The sequence below is a fragment of the Conger conger genome, chromosome 2 (assembly GCF_963514075.1).
Source record: "Conger conger chromosome 2, fConCon1.1, whole genome shotgun sequence".
Lineage (NCBI taxonomy): Eukaryota > Metazoa > Chordata > Actinopteri > Anguilliformes > Congridae > Conger > Conger conger.
Window position 1 is genome coordinate 27,346,946 of NC_083761.1, and position 22,449 is coordinate 27,369,394.

General features: G+C 39.5%; 1 protein-coding gene across 1 annotated transcript; it reads right to left on the bottom strand.

The window, feature by feature from the left end:
• Positions 1-8,382: 8,382 nt before the first annotated feature.
• On the bottom strand, positions 8,383-21,152 carry pdk2a (pyruvate dehydrogenase kinase 2a). The gene is made up of 11 exons (XM_061231695.1): positions 20,893-21,152; positions 19,396-19,537; positions 16,873-16,944; positions 16,490-16,674; positions 15,864-15,953; positions 15,564-15,641; positions 15,130-15,206; positions 14,921-15,019; positions 13,581-13,691; positions 10,777-10,890; positions 8,383-10,344 (listed from the first exon to the last, which is right to left on the bottom strand). The coding sequence occupies exons 1-11, from the start codon at positions 21,008-21,010 to the stop codon at positions 10,201-10,203; spliced, it is 1,230 nt and encodes a 409-aa protein (XP_061087679.1). The 5' UTR covers positions 21,011-21,152; the 3' UTR covers positions 8,383-10,200.
• Between the last annotated feature and the right edge of the window lie 1,297 nt (positions 21,153-22,449).

Here is a 22,449-nt window from a genome sequence, read left to right on the forward strand (position 1 = left end):
CACAATATCCGATACTAAACTAAATGTCCAGACGCATGAAAATTAGGAAAAGCTTTTTTTTTCTATTTTTTGGTACAAAATGTACAGAAAATGTACATGTGTGTTTCATTCACATATATGGAGTATGTTTTAGCATGCCCAAAGTGTCCAAAAAGTATTACTCACCCTAATGCTTTCTAACCATTCTGCATCACATTTAAAATGAAACTTTATTTAAAAATGAGGTTAACCAGAGCCCCATTAGCCCCGGTAGCCAGTACAATTACAGATTTATCTATAGCCAGTCCAAATCCTGTAATTAAGCACGTGTGTATTAATTCTGCTATGCGAACGCAGCGATATTCCTTAACTGTCCGTCACCTGAATATGTCAAATTATACCTTGTTGGAAGCTTACCATGTTTTACATTAGTTTGGAACTGAAATGACCTAGCAATGCATTTCGCACTTAGGTATATTCCCGGCAAATATATAGTTTTCTAAAAAAGTTGTAGCTTCATAACCAGGAGGGATATTTGGTTCCATAAATATGTTCAAATAATTAGCAAAACAAACTTATATTTGTACCAAACTATAAATATGTCAGACAGACGTGCAAAAAAAGTGTGCTTCATACAACTTCTAAATTGTATATTGTATATTTTTCTTCTTATATTGGAACTATATATATATATATATATATATATATATATATTATATATATATATATATATATATATATATATATATATATAAATAAGTTTAATATTTTTCCTATTTTTTCCTCCCAATTTGGTTGCCAGTTGTACCCTGTTTATTTCAATCACTTGTTGAGGACCCCCGTTGCTACAACCCCGTCCCCTGGTGGCCGTAAGGAGATCACCTTGCCTTCAAGCCACATTGACTCATGCTATGCACCTTGATTCCGGAGCAATCCAGGGAGCTTTTTGTATGCAGCAATACTCATGCGCTAGCCATTCTTGGATTTAGCACGCCTGGGGCACAAACCCCAGATCCCGGTGTGCAACTGCTTTGAACTGATGCCTACGTCAAGGTCCGATGTCTTAACCGTGTGCTACCGCAGTGCCAGGGACATAATTATTTGACATAGAGAAATGGTATCAAGGATTGTTCAAATATCAAATATGCTTTTTTTTGTCTGAGTCTGTTGCGGGGTAAGGTTTATAAACTATGAGTGTGGTAAGGGAGAGGCTGGAGTTTTATTGCCCTGCTTTGTAAAGAGGCTGATAGGCATCTAAACTGCTGCCCTTGCTAGCAGGGAGTCTTTTTTTTTTTAACAATCCAGCATTGCCATTTAGCAGTTTTATTATGTCACAGTTTTTTATGTTATATAAATATGAATACAACAATAATTAGAGATGTGGATGACTCAACCACAAGGGGAAAAAAAATGACAGTAGTGAAAATAAATGGTAGGCCTATTTTTAAACGTGCTTCATTCTCATTTACTAATGTCTATGAACCCTGATAATGTCCCTTACTAATGTCTATGAACCCTGATAACGTTTAAATGGGAATAGTGCGTCAATGTGAATGGACCCTTTGGTTTTTAATTATGCTAGCCAGCTAGCTTATTTTGGAACCAGTCTCTAGTCTATACTCCTTGAATGTCGGGGTATCTGCTACATGGATATTTGGTAAGGTTAGAAGAGTTTTAGCTTTTATCCTCACAATGCAGGAGACACCCCTGCTGATTCCAAACCATTTTTAAAACTAAGTATTGTTTTGGTGTACCGTGAAACACAAATGAGTAAGACTGCAATGTAAACAGCTGGTGGGAACTTATTTCCAGGTCCTACAAAGAACTTGTCTATAGCTACACTGCTGTGATTATGATCCCTATGTGTGCCAATGAACACTTTGAGCAGTCACAGATCCTTGCTCTGACCAATAGCCTAAAGATAGTGTGAAACAATCACTTGGATGTGTGTTTAAGATCTGTAAACTGTAAACTGCATTCATTTTCAGCATTTGCTTGATGTTTGATTTGCTTATTCACTACAGAGATAAAGAGAATCCAGTGACTTTCACGAGAGTTGCATCTGCTGGAAGTGACTTGATATGACATATAAATAAAAGGGCAATGTTGCTATGATGTGAACCAGATACTGTAACAGTCTAATGTCAAGCCACCTGCTTCTTGATAGGGAACCAATCAGCTGACCCTCCCTGACTGATGACTGATGATGGTGGCTGTAAACATGCGGAAACATTTACGTGCGACACGTAAAAATAGCTGCTTGTGTAGGAGATATCTGTGACAGCGGTCAGCTGATACATCATTCAGTCGGTGTCAGGTAATTTATGTATTTATACTACTGTATTTGTTTTTAAAATGTAGCTGACCTCATATTTATTATTTCTGTATTTTGACACTTCATTTTAATGAAATAGGATTAAACAATGAAAGAATTTCCAAATGGCTCTAATCTATACTGCAGAAATGACTGTGCCTGTGAGGTTCTAGAATGAGTCAAATTTGATGGGAGGCAGGATTAGGCTTGTTTATTTCTATAACCTTTTGGAGGTCAGGGTGCTTATGAAATAAGCACAGGCCTGGTAGAAGAGACTGAACAGCCTTGTAGGGTGTGGTAGATGACCAGAAAGTCACATGGTATCACACAATATTTTTCTGTCCATCTTATGTTGTTACCTATCAACAATGTCCACAGTGCCCAATGTCACATAGCTGCAATTAATTTGACCTATTTAATAACATTACAAGTGTTGTAGATGCTCCTATCCAGAGTGACTTACACAGCTTTTGCATTTTTATGCAGTATCAATTTATACAGCTGGAAAAACACTCATCTGTACTCGGTAGTGGTATTGGTATCAAAGTCAGAATTTTGGTATTGTGACACTATTTCTAATACAAAAACATAAACTTTACATACTGTACGCTCAGTGACCACTTTATTAAGTATACCTGTACACCAGCTTGTTAATGCAAATATTTAATCAGCCAATCTTGTGGCAGCAATTAAATGCATGCAGACATGGTAAAGAGCTTCAGTTGTTTTACAGACAAAATATCAGAATGTAGAAGAAATGTGATCTCAGTGACTTTAACCGTGGAATGGTTATTGGTGCCAAACAGGATGGTTTGAATATCTCAGAAACCGCTGATCTCCTGGGATTTTCATTACATTACATTAGATGAATGGCATTTGGCAGACGCTCTTATCCAGAGTGACGTACAGTTCATTATACTAAGCAGGAGACAATCCTCCCCTGGAGCAATGCAGGGTTAAGGGCCTTGCTCATGGGCCCAGCGGCTGTGCGGATCTTATTGTGGCTACACCGGGGATCTACCACCGACCTTGCGGGTCCCAGTTGTAGGATCCACATTTCCCACAATCCCACAGGACAATTCCGCGACGTCCACCCCGCATGATGTCTAGCTTAGTTCAGCCAATCCCGTAATGGCGGGGGCAATAAACTTTCCTGTATAAGAGCAAGACATGTTCTCGGGATCCTCTTCTCTTCTTCTCTTCTTCCCACTTATTTTCGACGCACCCTTTTTGGCCATTCGCTTCAGCTCATCTGCTCCGAGACTCGGACAGAGGCTGAATGCTGCACAGCGCACTACCAGGCCTACGGACACACCTACTTACCTTGCAGTAACTTCGAGGCCTATAGCGAGTGGAAACTGGTGTACGCGGAACGCTACATCAGTTTACCCCTGCAAAGCTCACCAACGAACAACAGCAACAACCCGGAAAAAGGACCAGCGAACATCCTTCCAGCAACCGAGCGGACCAGATGACAACGCGCGACAGGAACACCCCAGCTTTGCGCACCTCTCCAGGACATTATTCACAGCACCATTGCGGCTCCTATAAGTACAGCACGTCTTTTGGATCCAATGCGTATGGACTCAGTAAGACAAAAAACATTCAGGCATAGCCAGTGTCTAGTTTAGTCTTAACTGATTTTGTGAATCTGTGTTTCCATATTTGCCGTCTCATCATTGGAATGTATTTTGTTAGCTATATATATATGTACTTGAATTGATTCACCGTCTTTTGCGCATATATAAACTACGCAAGTAGTCTTCTCACAGCTAACAATAACTAACACACCCTCTTTTACTTTCCTTTGTTCAAGGGACACGGGCGCTTGCGCGCACTCTTACACACGCACACACACACACCCTCCTAACTTCCCGTTAGTTTATCTGTTCTGTGTTTGTACATTTGTTTAATAAATATATTTTATTAAACCCGGTGTCTGTTTTGGCATCACATAGACATGAGAGCCGAGTTAAAGCAGTCTTTCGAAGAACTTCCAACCTTCCAAATACTAAATTTGTGGTTAGATATTTCTGATAATATTTCTGTAATTTTATGAGACCGATTACCTTTTGCAGTTATACTGCAACATAACATGAATTGGCGCCCCGGTTTCGTAGAGAGTAAAATCCCTGCGTTATTTGGTGGCCCATGCGAGAACCCTACACAGTCGTGTACCGTAACCACCTGTACATGCACAACAATCTCTAGTTTTTCAGAGAATGATGTGGAAAAAAAAGAAAAAGAAAAACATTCAGTGAGCAGTAGTTCTGCGGGCAAAAATGCCTTGTTAATGAGAGAGGTTAGTGGAGAAGGGCCAAACTGGTGAAAGGTGACAGGAAGGTGACAGTAACGCAATACCACACATTACAACAGTGGTATGCAGAAGAACATCTACTTCCTTTTCTTTAATATTTCCTTTCCCCTGCCCTGTTCTGTATAGTTCTGCATGTATTGTGCAGGCAAACACAGAAAGAGTATTCAAAGCTAGTACACAAGATTAGATCAAACGGACCGCAAGCTGCCATTCAGAACAGACACATTAATAAGTGGAAGATATTCAATGAATTTGTTTTATTGAGCTGACTTTAGCCATCCCAGGTCAGTAGTGATTATTTCATTGATATGGCCTGCTCTGATTAAGGAAAGTTTGGCAATGGAAAAAAGATTCCACTTGCCCTTGCTCTCGTTTGATAAAGCAAAAGGCCATCCCGTTGTTGGCAGGAGCCTTCTCAATATGTGACCCATGCAGCCAACCTTTGCCCAGTTGGCTAGCATTTTGGTCCTTATCATGCATTGCTGGCACACAATTGGTAGGTTATATAATATGCCCATGCAAGAGTGACGTGATTGATCTTAGTTCTCTTCATCTGACGCATACCCACTATGAGGCCTGCCACTGGTTGACTTCTCACTGAAGTTGAAATGATTATTATTGCACGGAAACTGAATATGGATAAAGTCCCTTGTAATAAACTAGTGGCCGCAGGAGGGTGTGGTAAAAGGTAAATGTCTGCATTTATATAACGCGTTTACCCAAAGCGCAGTACAATTGAGGCTTCTCATTCACCCATTCACACACACGACAACGGAGACTGGCACCAACCAGTTCATCAGAAGCAATTGGGGTTAGGTGTCTTGCTCAGGGACACTTCAACACACCCAGGGTGGGATCGAACTGGCAACCCTCCGACTGCCAGATGACCACCTGAGCCAATGTCACCCCAATGTCGTCGGGTGGTGTCCTTAATAGCAAATCAGAGTAGTGTATCGACCTCTGAGCAGAGGTGCTTGATTCTCATTTACTAATGTTTAAATGAGAATAGTGTGTCAATGTGAATGGCCCCTTTAATTATACTGCCTGGACATACAATTTATGATAGGCCTACAGTAACATTAACCTTTGGCAAGGTAGCCAATGTCATGTCATTCAACAGCTCATCATCATCCTGTTTTACCCTCACCCAACATAGCAATACACTGTTTCGCAACAATTCTCTACAGCATTGGGTCTCACACTCGGTCCTGGGGGACCCCTGGGTATGCAGGTTTTTGTTCCAACCACAGTTGCAATCCCAGGAAGCTGTGAATTGTTCTTAATTAGATGCTTTTCATGCTTCAAGGGACTATTTACGCTCTTTCGGCACATTTAAAAAATGGCTGTCGATGCCCTCATGCCATGAAGAATAAACAACTCATGTTCACATTGTGCTGTTGTGTTATTGTGCAAACGGCGGCATAAAATAAATTTTAAAAAAAAACTGATCAAATTAAAGACTAAGCTGAATCAATAGGCTTCTAATTTGTGAAAGTGTGGACATCTGGCCACGAAAACTAACAATTTGGTAGATAACAAAGAATTCAAAGTTTCAATCCAATGATAACGAGTCATATCTGCATTGTGTTCATAAGTTTAAAGAAAAACAAATATGAAAGAACCTAAATATCTGTGTTCAACAGCCTTAACTGAGCAAAAAATTGTAACAAAAGTGAGCATGCACAGGGGTCCCTAAGGATTCAGTTTGAGAACGACTGCTCTACAGGAGAGTGTTATTTTCCTGAAAACTACCAAAAAGATGTATTGGACTGAAGGATGACCAGAAACAAAATATACAGACAGCCACAGAATTATTGGCACCCTTGATAAAAAAAGAAAAAGGCTCCATATGAAAAAAACATTCTGATAATAATGATTTTAATGTTCAAATATATAGGAAAACTATACTTCAATGTTTTCTATGAAGTAAAATATAATATAACGTAATGTCATTTTGACACCATATGTGTCATCTGTCACTCAAGGCATTCATCTTTGCTATGGGTAGTTGCACCAAGTTTTAAACCAGGGGTGCCAATAATTGTGAAACAATTGATTGATTCTATTGAATCCTTGATAAAGCATACGGCATTACACATGTTGGAAAATACATTTTATGTCAATAACGGTATTATGTTTTCATTTACAGTATTTTTTGTGCATATTTATGAAAGGTGCCAGTAATTCAGGACCTACTGTAAAAGGGCTTATCTTTCTCTGGTCCACCATGAAGCATTCATTAATTATGTATGACTCAAACTTATTGCATGGTGCTTCACCTGGCAGCAGGACAATGGCCGTGCAAACACGCTGCTGAAGCAAACAGAGTTTTTCAGGGCCAAAAAGTGGAATGTCTAGACTGGCCAAATCAATCACCTGTCCTGGACCCAATTCAACATGCATTTCACTTGCTAAAGACTAGACTGAAGGAAAAAACACTCCAGAAACAAACGGGAACTGAAGATGGCTGAGTACAGGCCCGACATAACATCACCAGAGAAGTGCAGTACAGTCTCCAGTGATATCAATCGGTTGCAACGACATGCAACCAAGTACTAAACAGGACAACTTTTATTTCAGATCATGTTAATTTGTCCAATTAAATTTGGTCTGGTACAATGGAGGGACTATGTATAAAAAGGCCTGTAATTCATACACAGATTACTCGATATGGATGTAATGTATATACAGCACAAAAATATACTGTAAAATAAAGGTTAAAAAAAGGTTTAGGTATAAATATAATCCATTAATCAAATAGGCCCTATTCCTTATCTTTGTTGTACTGTTAGCAGTTCAAATTGTACTTTCAGCAGACTTGTCCCTGGGTATGCACTTTGCACTTTGCTGTACATCACTCTGGATAAGAGCTCTGCCAAATGCCATTAATGTAATGTAATGTAATGTAATGTATATACTCTCAAATTAGTTCATCTAATACTCTCTAATTCATCATGTATATTGTGCTTTATATTAACCTCTTTTACATTTATTGTCTTGCGTTTATTTTTTATTTTTTCTCGTTTTGTTTTGTATTATGTAAGGCACTAGGAGACACTGTTCTGGAGTGTGTGTGAGCACACTTGGCCAAATTGATTCCAATTCTCATCGTATTTTGATTAATTTTATTGTAAATACATGTAAATATTCAGCTGTATATCTGTCGGCATGTAGTCCTCTGACCATGAAACTACAGTTTAATTAAGTTTAATAGTGGCAGATTTTCTCATATCAATGATTTACTTTATAATAATAATTTACTGTACCCAATTACATAAATTATCATTATTTGATAAATTATCAAAGCAAATCAACCAAATGATCTGAAAATCTTCATGTGAGCACTATCTTTTGTGTTTGGGAATATGAATCAAAAATGCTTATGCCCAAACACAATGAGTCATATCTTTATTTATTTTTTGTTATAGCATTTTCTTCATTGATTCAATTACACTAAAGCCTGTAGCAACTGAGGTCACATTTTTAGTTCTCCTGCTCACAAGGTGCATTTGACTTTGACTGTGCCTGTTACTGATTGATTAGACTCTAGCCAATGCGAGAACAAAAGATGACATCCCCTGAACTCTCCGCACTCTATTCCCACCCACTTCCAGTCCAGGATCAGCTCTATCCACTTAAAATCCTACCAAATCCATTGTGTAGAAGTCAAATTGAGAATCTGGCAAGATGCATAGCACCTACCGAACACCTTGCCTACTCACCCATCCCCAGGGAAGCAATGCAGTGCTAATAACCAGTCAGAGATGGCCAATAGCTTTTCATTGAAACAGCCATTTATTTAACTTCAATAGCAAAATAGTCATTTCAGAAATAAAACATGGTTTCTTTACAAAAATATGATCTTTTTAAATCTACATAAATGCATGTGATTTAAAGTGGGATGCAAAGCAAAGGGAATAAAAAAAGAAACAAAAAGGCAAGAACTTTTAATGGTCAAACATTAAAAATATAATCTGTGTGTGCAACTGGTGGACCCACTACCTTTAGACAGATGCCACACTTTCTTCAAATGGCTGAAAAAACAGCCTTACAGATGACAACCAGCTTCCCTTAATACAATACATTTACTACCCTGACACCAATACCAGCAAGTGTGCATGTACATTCTGGGGTTACAACTGGGTGCGAACATGACATACATTTCTGGATGTATAGAGAGTAAAGGCTAAAGTACTCTGGGCAAACTACAAGCGGTTTTGTCGGGCACTCTAGCACCAACTACATTTCACAATGCCGACAAGTATTGAGGCACAACATCATGGCCTCTGAAGACAGTTTAGACATGATGGGTACAATAACAGTGAAACTTACATGTTGTCATTTGTTTGTTCAGTTCACTTCAAAATATGAAAGCAGGTTAAATCAAACTTAAATAGTATAGCATTGGTTTAAACCAGCTGCAGAACACTTTCGGAATTGTTTGGATAGGTCCACAGATTTATCCTTACATACCACACATGACCATACATGAAATGCCACAACAGCGGACTGAATCCAGGAAATGATACTACTATACTACAATACGAGCCAAGTGTATATCTGGAAGATTTACACTTGTAGAAAAAATGAGTGCCGGGCGTCTGTGACATCACCCAGTGATTTTCCATGGGTTTGTGAAAAGCATTTTGACACTGCAGAAGTGAAGTTTTTGGGCGTGGCAATGTTGTTCTAATTGGCAGTAGGGAAATGGCCATGTGCAATGTCTCCCTGTGTGCAGGATGAAGAAAGATCACAACTACGTTTACTTGTGGGGGAAGAAAATTGACTTAGTATTGTCACCATTGACTTGCATTGAAAGGGGTGGCCGAAACATCTATACTGGAGCCAACGGCACTGTCGCTAGTGAGAGTGGTCTCAACAGACCAGGATATGAGCCTCAAAAACAAAGCCTCTTGTTTTGGCCATGATCTCAGGATCCTTCCTACATATTCAGTTTAGGGCTGGCTCTCATCCTTTCTTTCCATGTCTCTGCAATAATATCAACAGAATGCACTTGATCGCAGAATCAACAACGATGCTTCAGACTCTTCAATCTAAGAAGTTCAGTTTCAGCCTAAGGCTAGTCTCTCTACACAGCTCCCACATGTCAACATACGAAAGCCTCCAATCATCTCTTGGTCTTGGCTAACATTTGGCCCTTGATCCTTATTGCCTTCCCAAAGTACAAAGGCCTGTGACTGGGCGCCTACCCTTTGTTATGGACCCTGGTAACAGTGCTTCTACAACCACTCATCAGAACTTCTATGAAGGGAATGGTGATGTAATAAGAATCTCATGAATTCCCATGACAGCAGTGTTCTGAGTGATGTTTAAACCTTCGTTCAGCTCAACGCAACTCAGTTTTAATTTCTTGGCTAGAAACACAACAGGTGGGGCAGGGTCAGTCCTGGTCACTAGATTCAAAATAAATCAAGATGGTCTACAGAGTCCAACAGCCACTACTGAGATTGGTCTCTTTAATAGTCTTTTGTCTTCTCCGGACTCCCCTCCACAAATTCAGCGGAGCACAAGGTCCATCTTGCTTGGCCTCTACCGAGACAATAACTTGAGAATTTGGGTTGATGGTCCCTCACTTGGCTAATCTGTTGATAGCCAGATTCAGGGGCTCTTTGCTGGGCACACACCAGTCATCAGCCTCTTGGCTCATTTTGTAGTGTTTCAGTGCCGTCTTGTTATAGACAGGCAGCTTCTCCACTGAATCTGTTGACAACGCCTAGAGAGGGGAGATCAGCAATGTAATTCACACACAGATCTAGGGAAAGCCTATGTTAAAACAATGGCTTAAAACAATGTTGACACTGTGCCCAAGAATACTGGCGTGTTTGAGAATTTGCATGGATATATCCAGTTGCCGTAGTTCAGTAGAAAGTAGTTCTCAATTAAACCGTGCACAACAAGGGGCTGTGGATGTCTATGAGTAACAGTGGCATTATTACGCTTTCTCTAATGTACATTTTTGCTGAATTGATGTATTTTAATGAACAAAAAACATTTTACCATACAAAATAGAGCAAATAAAAATTATTTAAAAGGCTATGAAATAATATAATATTCATAAATAATAATATAATTTGAAATAGGTATTTGACCCAGGTGTGGTGAGTGCTGAATGTTAGATGGGCTGTTCCCTGCAGTGCAGTATTACCTTCATGTGAAGGACAGCATCAGTGCCATAGCCCTCCATGGAGTAGAGCTGTAGATCTCCTTGGAAGTACTGAGCATACAGGCGTGAGATTGGGAGTCCATAGCCAAACCCAGCCTGCAGATGACACAGACACCCTCAGTCATTAAGTTCACAGTTAACTACAAACCTCCATATTCTTTATAATAAGAATGCCAGATGTCTTCTGCCGTATGTAAGCACAAGCACAATGTTCAAACGGATATACTGTAGTGCTATTTGTGGTCTTAATGCGATCATAGCTACGACTGGATGGAAGGAATGTGCTGGAAGATTATGATGTACCGTATTTTCCGGACTATAAGGCGCACTTAAAAACCTTTAATTTTCTCAAAATCCGACAGTGCGCCTTATAGTCCGGTGCGCCTTATATATGGATCAAATTGTTAATTGTTTGATCCATAGTGGTTGTACACGGCGCTCTGTCAAAATGTTTCAGTACGGCTGGTAAACTACAAATGCGCACCGTTTGCAGCATTACGGTAGTCAGGTGGGGTCGCCAAATACCGGTAGGTACTGTGCTTACCCATACACCACTTGTAAAAAAAGACCCCAAAATGGCACCTTTGAAGAGACACGCTTACGACGCAGAGTTCAAACTCAAAGCTATCAGTCACGCAGTAGAACATGGGAATAGAGCAGCAGCGAGAGAATTCAACATTAATGAATCAATGGTACGGAAATGGAGGAAGCAAGAAGACCTGCGCCAAGTAAAAAGAATAAAAAGAGTTTGCGAGGGCACAAAGCGAGATGGCCACAGTTGGAGGACCAACTCGAACAGTGGGTTGTTGAACAGAGAGCAGCAAGTAGAAGCGTCTCTACAGTCACTGTTCGAATGAAGGCAGCAGCGCTAGCACAGGACATGAACATCAATGACTTTCGAGGCGGTCCTTCTTGGTGCTTTCGTGTAAACCCTGGGTATATAGAGGGAAACATGGAATGGTTCGAGGAGACTCGATAATACGACCTCTTGCACACCATTCGCGTATAGCTATTCATATTGCACCTTTCCACGTAATTATATTTCTGCTCTGCACAATGTTGAATAAATTGTATTAATTTGAACCTGCATCCTCTTGACTCGCACCACTGCACACTTAGCAGTTTAGAGTCCTAGCAGACATAGGCAACCTAGGACGCCTGCACCCCATTGTCACTCGCCTATACACCAGTACCGTTGTTTGCTAACCCCGTTTCATGTATGTGGCTAACTCGGTTAACCAGATTAATTTGTCGCCGTTTTGGGATGAAGTCAGGATTTAAGGTTTCACAAAGCAAGTTCACAGTTTATGCAGACTTAATAGTTCATTGCCTGCATAAAATGCAAAAGGCAAAGTACAGGTAAATTTCACATAACTTGCAAGAGGGTTTCACAATGGCGGTAGATTATTTAGCTACGTATAGGCTTAATCAAATATTTTAATAGCGTTCCCAAATGTCATGTGAGGTGTAACACTAACTTGTAGTCTCCACCTTGGTGAATAAGCTGAACTGCAATACCTGTTTGCAATAGGTTTTTATATTTGACTTTGACCTGCTTCCAGTACAGTACGTGTTATACGTAAGGCAAAGCAAAGCAATGTAAGTTGCTTGTGAGTTGTTGTGAATGCCTTTCTTTTACGAGTTTACTGATTTAGGGAAAAGTTTACCTCCACGTTTGGGAGAACAAGTGAATAGTATGCACATTAACGTTTGAACAACGTTGAGTTTTTGCACTGCTGGTTTGTATTGTATTAATAAAGTTTGACTGACTGAGTTACGGTATCTGACTGTTTTGTTGACTTAGCGCCTTATAATGTGTGCGCCTTATAGTCCGGTGCGTCTTATATATGGAAAAAATTCTAAAATAGGCCATTCATTGACGGTGCGCCTTATAGTCCGGTGCGCCTTATCGTCCGGAAAATACGGTAATCAGAAAGAAAATTGAACTGGAACACTCATTCTCCAGTCAAATTCATGGTAATTCTAGCACAATGACAGAACTGTGTATAATTAGTCTCATTAGACTATTACGCTAAACGCTAACAAACCGACATCACCTGGTCCTATCTATTAACTTTTGCGAACAAATAGCAGTAGGGGTTTCCGTCAAATTCATTATAAATTAACATAGACGAGCTGGTGAACTTATACATTATCATGAATGTAGCATTGAGTAAATGTAAGCAAGTTGATGTTTATTTCCAACAAATTTGATAGAACCTCCTACTGCTATTTGTGCACAAAAGTTAACAGATAGAACCAGGTGATGTAGGTTTGTGCAAGCTTTCGTTTGCAACACCATCATTAGCAATAGCTAGCATTTAGCCCACATCACTTGGTCTTTTGTGAACAAATAGCAGTAGGGGGTAACCGTGTAACTTGTAAAATATCATGACTGTAGCATTGAGTAAATGTAAAGAAATTCATGTGGGTGAGGTTGACAAATTCACTTTTTGTTTTCACATGTTTTTTCGCTGCATGCGGTATTTTAGATGCCACTTTTCAAGTGTCATGGCTGATTATTACCAAAGGAAACCCTCATATAATTATGGCCTAAATAATTATCGCCTAATAATAGCATAATAAAAGAATTGCTGTCAACGGCATTATGTCAAGGGTTTGGTTATCTAGTAAACAGTAAACATGGTGTGTATAGAATTTGAAGGTGGCAGAAGCAGATTTGGAAAGAACAACAACAGAGAGCACTATTTAGATACTGTAGCATGTACTCATATTAGAATACAATAGCAACGTATGTGCCAAATGTTGCTAGAAGGGAGACTCACCAGAGGTGCCATTTCGTGGCGGCCTATTTGTGGGGCAGGAGCGGTTGAGTACATGTAACTAAAGAGTCTCTCAATCTTCCTGAAGGGGACACCACCACCTTGATCACTCATCTGAATCAGGAGAAAAACATGCCACAGTCACAGGGTTGTTTTTGTAAGAGTTGTCAAACCGGAAAAAAAAAAAAAAAACATACTGTTGAGGCAGAGTAATGTAGTTACACTGTGCTGGCTAGCTGTGCTGGCTAGCAGCACATATCAACACCTTCATGTTGAGTTAACAATGACAATTCCCTTCATTCACTCCTCACAAACGCATATGTACGGCTATAAATGTATCCAGCTAGAGCCAGAGAAAGTCCCACAAATCCAGACTGGGTTAAAAGGCTTATAATTTTCCAGGCAGTGCCAAATCTGATCAATTTTAACTTGGATTAGTTGCAGGCTATGACCCTAATTATCAGATTACAAGAAGGGCTCAACCTTACATAACCCATTCATAAGAAAAGGAGCAATTTACGAAATGTGCACAAATGGTGACTGAGGTAGTGAAACGATTGGATAATAATAACAATGTGAATTCATATAGCGCTTCTCATTTGTGGTGGAAGATCTCGGATTATTGGAAGGTTAATTTTATCAGCAGTTTCCCCCCTCCCCTTTCCGATATCCCTATTCCTCTTGTCTAACCCAAAGAATATATATATATAATTGCACTTATGATGACTGTATGTTTAGAACAGCATTTCATGTGTATTTTACTATGGATGTGATGCTTTAACCTGTGGAAGAACCTATGCACTTGTAAATTGCTTTGGATTAAAAGCGTCTGCCAAATGACTGAAATGTAAATGTAATTGTAAATCTAGGCTATTTTTACTGACATTTCCCATTTCTGTTTAACATTTAAAAGTTGTTTTACTACCTAGAACAGCCAAACCTGATGCACAGGGCATTATACCATTGATTTCTGCACCCACCTTGTTTGATTATATATGGGAATTCACTATTGATGGCGCTCGATTGAGCAATTCGCATTAAAGCTTCAGCCAGGTTTAGAGGTCATGCGCAGTTCTTGAATTTGAATAGGGCTACATTGGCTCAGGCGGTAAGAGCAGTCATCTGGCAGTCAGAGGGTTGCCAGTTCGAATGGGTGTGGGTGTGTCGAATGTCCCTGAGCAAGACACCTGACCCCCAAATGCTCCTGACTTGGTGCTTGGTACCTTGCATGACACGCAATTGGTGTGTAAGTGTGTGTATGAATGGGTGCATGAGAAGCATCAATTGTGCAGTGTTTTGGATATGTAAATGCCAATGCCAACCAACCATAAGAATGCACATACCTTGATTGTCAGGTCTTCTCCACCAATGGCAACCATAACTTGAATGGGTGGGAGGAAGCTACTTGCTTCATGGTTTTCAATGGTGGCCCTCATAGCATTCTGGGAGAGGAAAAACAGGACCAGTTAACCATTCATATGAACAAATAATTATAATTTCCAATAACATCTTCCCGCAAGTGTGCTTTGGAAATAAATTAACATCATCCTACCTTGAAGAGCTCAAACAGCATGTGGTAGAGATGGGAGGGGACATAGACCATGTTGATTGCTTGCCCCTTCTGGTTGGCTAGGTAAGAAAAAGGCATTAATTCAAAACTGTACAGATACAAACACTGGACATTGAACATTATTCACAGAGTAATAGGAATTCAGTCAGCCAATGTCAATATTGACACAGGCAGCAACCCATCTAAACTGGTCTATTATATTTGCTGTAGGGAAGACGACAGATTCTGCTGAGTCATCCGTAAGATGAACAAGTTATTTATGTATTGAAGCACAGTACAAAGAGGGTTATTTGTAAATTAATAGTGTGTGAAATTAGTAAAGAAAGGTGACTACCATCAATTCTGCATTTAATCTGAATTACGTCATGCAGAAAGTGAACACAAGGCACATTACTGGGTATTGAAATACCACTTACTGTTCAATTCTTGAAGCTCGAGGCCAGGTGAGCCAAAGTAGTACTGGTCACAGAGCAGTTTTGCACTTTCATACGCATCTGGAAGAATGCAAACAAAAACAAGACAAAATGGGAAGCAAAATGAAAGATTTGGCAAAGCTGTAAAACAATAAAATCTGGGTCCAGAGATAATGGTTGACTGACTACCCCTGGAACCAGAGTTCAAAACACATAAGCTCCAGTGTGATCTATGTCTTATCTCTTCAAACATGTTGCTTTTACAGCCACAACAGAAAATAAAAAGCTGAAGTTTCACTGTACCTCTTACAACCTCTGCCACTTCACAGTGAGGGTCGATGCACCCAATAGTGTTCGGGTGAAGTGGGTTTGTAGTTCCATCAAAGATCAGTGCTGAAAAAAGGGAAGTAGGGTTGGGATGGAAAATTAGGCAACCAACAGCAAATGAAAGTGGGACAAAAGCAACATAGAAAAGCATGACTGTCAGATGACAGGCATGATTGGATTCAAGACAAAGAAGAAGGCCTTTGAAGCAAAGAGGCAAGATTATACTTTTGGAAGCCTGGCACTCCACTGCTAATTTGACTCAAGATAAAGTTGCCATATAACCACACTGGGAGCAGCTTCCAGTGCTCTGTCTATTATAAAAACTGCTGAACATGAGGAAATTTTAATCATGACTAATTTGATATCGTGCCCTTGGCATACACTGTTTATGTGTCAGCAGTTCAAAGGGTTACTGTGAACCTCCTTGATGCTGCAGAACGTCTTTGTACGGCACAGATAAGTTACATAATGCCTGAGCAGCTGCCAGTTACTCATTGATAGCACTGGACTTGAATCTAGATTAGTTAGGGAATTGAACCTAAGCGTCAATGGGAAATCGGTTCAGATAAGGAGCGAGCAGTGCGATTTGAAGTCTGACTTACTGTGCTGATTGATGAGCATTCGGATGGAAATGCGGCTCATGTAGAAGCGGTCCAGGAAGTATTGGATGTTTTGGCTAGTGACGGGGTCCTGGCCGAAGGCCTCCTTATACTCGATCACGCCCTGTGCCATAGTAGGCACCACGTCATTGTGCCTGTTCCTAATGGTCACCAACGTGTCCACAAACCTGGCGGGCAGACAAATGGTGTTGATAACACTGGATCAGTGAAATCAGAAGAACAGGGCAGAACATGCACAAAGACGTGCGGGTTAGGGACTATTAGCTCATTATTTAACTCTGGCACATTTACATGGAAACTGAAAACGTTGATTAATGTCCCTCGTAAATAAATAAAATAAATACATGAAATAAAATAAAACTTACTCTCCCAGAACTCTGTGGTCACCTGGGCTTTTGTCAAGGAAATCCAGGATTTCCATCAAGCTCTGGACATACCTAAACACACAGACAGATATGATCAGATCAGGCTCACAACATACGGTGCAGTTTGCAAGTATTTGGACAGTGATGTATCTTTTATTGTTTTGTCTCTGTAGTCCAGCACATTGGAGTGGAAATAAAGCAATGAGTAGGAGGTTAAAGTGTAGACTGTCAGCTTTAATTTAAGGGCATTCCAATTCATTTCCAGTGATCCGTGTAGTAATTACAGACATAGTCTCCACATTTAATGGGAGAAAATGAATTAGACAAGTGGCTGTTTCTTACTGGATGTGTGTCTCTTCATCATTAGTTCATGCACAAGAAAGCTAACAAAAAGGTCTAGAATTGGTAACATCTGTTGCTGTTGTCTCTTAACATAAGGACCAAACAATGCCAGCAAAGCAAGCCATCTTGGAGTGGTAAAAGTATGTCAAAATCTACTCTTCGGTTACAACCAAAGCCTAGCAACCATAGCTCAAGTACCTGAAGTTTGTTCTGCTTAATCCTACTAAAAACAGGGTAACATTTCTGATGTTTATGGCCTATATCTTTTCTCTATGGAATTCCTTTCAGTATAACTGATGTTCAGTATGAATCCATTTAGCATATGAGTAATATACAGTATTATCTGGCAATTTAAGGAGAAAGATCTGTTGCCCCTTGCACTTCCAAGAACATCTATAATTACTGGAAGAGTGGTGTACTTTTCCATTCTAAGAGTACAGCTGATATGACCCTCGTGCTGTGCCAGCCAACTGTAAAATATCTCTATGTAATCATAACACAAAATGTCTCTGTCTTGGTGCACCACACCCCCACACACATAGAAAAACATAAACTGTAAGTATATCCATGTATGCATGCTGAATACATTGAAAAGGGAAATTCAAGTATGATTTTGTGATATAATCTTGATTAATATGTATTTTTTTCTTGATGTCAAACCTATTTTAAACTCCCCGGTATAGTAAAGTTTTCATGTACCCATTTACTGGTGTTGCGAAGATAATGAGCTTACTGGGAACCTGAGTTGAGGTGCAAATCTAATGCACCTCAACTAATAAAACATTCAACCACAAGAAGATAAACACAAGCCAGGATATCTTCGGAAATATGACCATTTGTACAGACATGCAGGCGGAGGGAGCATAAATCAAGTCATAATTTGACAGCACAACTTGTTTTTCTTGACTTCAGGATGCCATTTCATGGTGTTGGCACCTTCCTTGTGGCTCTTAACAGGGTTACAACTGTCCAATATAACAAAACAAAATGTTGTAATTTGCGATCAACAGATGAGTAGTTTGTATTTTCCATTATTGGACTAATTCCCTCAATTCCCTGTAGAATTAATCATTTTCAGATTATAATTTCATAGCTGTTATTATTTTTATTTTTTTTTATCTCCCAGGGGGCTGCAGTTCTAAGGATCTATGCCTCCCCCCCCCCCCAAATTATGTACACAGATTGGTCATCTATCGATAATCAAAGCAAGCCAGCAGTAGTGGGAACTAAACGTCCTCTACACTCAACAGTACAAAAACAATACGAGCCCACAACTGAGGAGGAAGGAGGTCCTCCCACCCCCAAATCTAAAGGTATTTAGCAATGTATTACATTTAGAGAAAGCGATTTACTACAATATGTATTTTCGTAATTATTTCTCTTTTAACTTTAACAATTAATATACGAAAATCCAACACATCACTGTTACAGTTTGGCATCGCGTTCTTTCGTTATCCAGTAGACGGCCAAGCAAACCTCGAAAACAACTGATCACGTGACTGGTGGTAAAAGGGGGAGCGGAATTAGGACAAAGTTCACTGCACGTATTACGCACACTGGGCCGAAGGAGTCAGTTACGATGCATGAATGTGGGACAAAGGGCATACTATTAATAATATAGGAAGATAGCAGTTAAGGCTATCTTAACTGCTTAACTGTTGGAACGAACGGAAGAATGGCAAATACGAGTAATGAAATTGTGGAAACTGCTAAAAATACATTTAAATGTTTCTTAAGCTTTTAAAGGGAAACATTTCAGAGAAACGATAACAGTTCTGTTGTCTTAATATGCAACTTAGCGAGTGAATACTGTTTCATAATAAGTAATTATCTGAATCAAAATTACTCTATGGTACTTATATTTTGTATTCGTTTCAGCATGGTAGATTTAAAGCTAGCAATCAAGAGTCTGCCAAAACACCCTTCAGTTAAAACAGAAACATTAGTTCCAAGTGTGAATGTTTCAAGAACAAGATAAACAAGATAAAACATACAATCCATCCTTTTCTTATTTTCCTGAGCTAAAATTAAAAGCACTTGGATGTAATCTTTGAGACTTTTTCCATATGATCAATAAATATATAGCCTTTTAAGCCATGCACAAATATTTTTGCTGTATCATCTTATCATTGTTTAGAGAAAAATTTACTCCCACCTCTAGCTATTACACTATTCTCTTACCAGCTGTGCACCAGCTGCACTGATGGGGTGGTCAGCAGACGGTCGGGCAGCAAGTTGATCTCCTTCATAATGTTGGACAGACGCACAGGCAGCTCTTGTCTCAGGAAGGCAAAAGAGGTTCTTTCACAGGCATTTGTGGAACCTGCAAAAAGCAAGGGTTTAGCCATGATCTTCAACCATGACAAGCCTGCATCATAGCTTCTGCATAAAGCATTACTATAAGACAGTTTGGGTAGCAGTGACCAAGTCAGGGCAGGTCAATACAAACAACTATTTCAAGTTAATGCAAAGTCAGACAGCCTTGTCAGCACAGAAGGTTGATGAGTAGCCGACTTTATAGAAACTGAACAGAATATTAAACTCCTGATCTCATATTTTTCTGCGGGTTAAGACATGGGCCTACAACTGGTTCACCCAGAGCCGTTTCGCATCTAAAAAAGTATTTAAAAAAGAAAAGAAAAAACAGGCAGCCATTATTTTCCCGTATCTTTCATATAAATAAATACATTCAAAAAATCATAAATAAATAAAGACATCACGGTCGATGCACTTTTGCACAAAAAAGTAAACACAGCAAAGAAAAGGAGTTATTTTGACGTGCAGTGTTTTCCAAAGGCTGAAATCACTGAGCAATCCAGGACAAATGTTAATCCACATGACACTATAAAATATTAACATATAGCATTGTAGTTTTCTAGGATTGACGAAGACACTGTCACGCCAGGTCTATCATTGTGTTGTTTTCCTGCAGTGTGGCGATATTGCCCAGTTCGTACGGAGTACGAGTATCATTTACAGCAGTGTTGCCTTGGGACAATATCTAATTACTGCTGTTTTTTTAATAAACACAACACTGCATTGCAGAAATCACATCTATTGCACGCAGAATATACAAGTTTAAGCGCTATTATGTTAGTAGCAGCGAGCTAGCTGGTGGATTCCCTGGCTATCCACCTCGCAGACCACATATAATTCTGATGCAATGCTAGCTCGGAACTGCATGCAGACGCATGACTGGATGCGTCTATGGACTGCAGTTAGCTATGAAGGTAATATTGCTAAATTGCAACCGTATTCTTTGTGTAAACCCCATAAAGTGTTAAAAGATATGCATAGAAATATATCGCATTGTGCCACTGTTTAAGCTTTTGCAGAACCCAAATAAATACAAATTACAAATACAATTTACTCATTTCTGTTCCTTTGAGTCCTGTCCACATAACCGAAGAATGTCACATTGATAACCCCAAATTCTGTAGCTAGCAACCGCCAGGCAGGTTATGTTCTTGTTGTTCGCGAGATAATTTACCTTATCTAACTAGAATACTTGCACGACTCTTGCGATGGCTAATAATTCACACATACACACAATTGGTGAACGTATCGAGCCTTACGCGATGGGCTACAGTGTACCACAAAACCACCAAATAAAACAGGTACTCTTAGTTATAGAAGTATAGTTTTCATTTCCAACAGCAGAAGTAGCAAGCTACTTACCGAAATCAATGAATTGTTTCATAGATAAAGGTGAAGGCGAAAACTTAGAAAAATGATCAATGTGCTTTGGCACATTGGCCAGAGCAGCATTTTTCATTAGAAACCTCACAAACTTCATTGCGGAAACAAACCGTTAATAGCAAGTAAGCTAGTACTAAACAGAGCTTCCAATTAATTGCTGACACGAATGTCTTAAATAAGATATCCCCAAATTACTGCTCCCTCTCTTGAAGTCGTTATGATTTTGTAAAGCACAACTATAGCCATATCACAATGACTGCATCCAATAGAGTGGCGAATCGATTGCAAAAGTCACAGATCCGCCCAATGAAAGCGGGGGGCAGTCCCAGGGTAAACTCCTGCAAAATAGCTTGTCAACAAGCGTACTTGACCGGAGAAGCATGTTTTCATGACCCTGTCTTCTCTTGAAGGAACGTGATCTCTCTGCTGTCGTGTCTGTGACGTCGAAAATGCATTTTCTTGAACTAGACAATATATAGACAAACTTCGAAATAGTATCTCACTTAGTGGGCCAAGCAAATTTGTCTCATCTTTTAATTTGAATTAGAAGTAGTGAATCATGTTGGCAATTATTTTGTGTTTAGAGCGTCATAACTGCATTGTTCTGCTGAATGTATAGCATTAATTTATTTCCATATGGAAACATTTTTATATGGTATATAATAATATACAGTGGGACAGAATTATTGCCACCCTTGATAAATATGCACAAAAAGTCATGTAAACAAAAAAATTCTATTTTTTCCAACATGCATAAAGTAGTACACTCTATTAATGTTTCAATGGAATCAACCAAAGTCTTACATTTTTCAAACAAAAAATATATTTCCCCAAAAAACAGGTTCCACAATTATTGGCACCCCTGGTTTAATACTTTGTGTTTGTGCAAACACCCCTGACAAAGATGACAGCCATGAGTCCAATAATGTTATAGAACACATTTGGTGGGACGATTCCGCCATGCATAACTTTTCAGAATCATTGATATCCTTGGGGATATCAGACCATAGGTTTTTAATGGGATTTAAGTCTTGGGACCGAGATGGTGTATGCTTGGAATGATTGTCCTGCTGGACAATCTACCTATGACTAAGATTCAGTTTCCTAGCAGTGGCAACCAGATTTTCTCCCAAGAATTCATTGTGCCATTGATCTTAAATAGTTCCCCTGGACCACTGGCAGCAATACATCTCTAAAACATCTGTGACCTAGAGCCACATTTGACAGGTATGAGGTGCTTCTCCTTGCATTCATTCCATTTCGCCACCAAACATGTTCATGGTGTGTATTGCCAAGACGATACATTTTGGTCACATCTGACCATAGCTGTCCATAGCTATGACTCTTCCAGTCATAATTCCAATAAAGTTTGGCAAACTCAAGATGCTTGGTTTTGTTTTGTAAGGGTGGTCAATAACCATCTGTGTCTTTTGAATTGACAGTTCTTGGGCTTTTCCCATGCTGATGGTTGGAAAAGGGATTTTGCATGCTTGTTACCTCTTTTTTTATTTTCTAGTGAAACAGGAAGTGGCGGCA

What these genes read in the sequence shown, in the direction of transcription:
- pdk2a (XM_061231695.1), bottom strand. Translation starts at nt 21,010, where the DNA reads ATGAAGTTTGTGAGGTTTCTAATGAAAAATGCTGCTCTGGCCAATGTG. An exon ending in AATGCTCATCAATCAGCACA is followed by an intron (nt 15,954 to 16,489) that starts GTAAGTCAGACT and finishes CCCTTTTTTCAG; the next exon opens with CACTGATCTTTGATGGAACT. An exon ending in GCCACGAAATGGCACCTCTG is followed by an intron (nt 10,891 to 13,580) that starts GTGAGTCTCCCT and finishes TGTCATCTGCAG; the next exon opens with GCTGGGTTTGGCTATGGACT.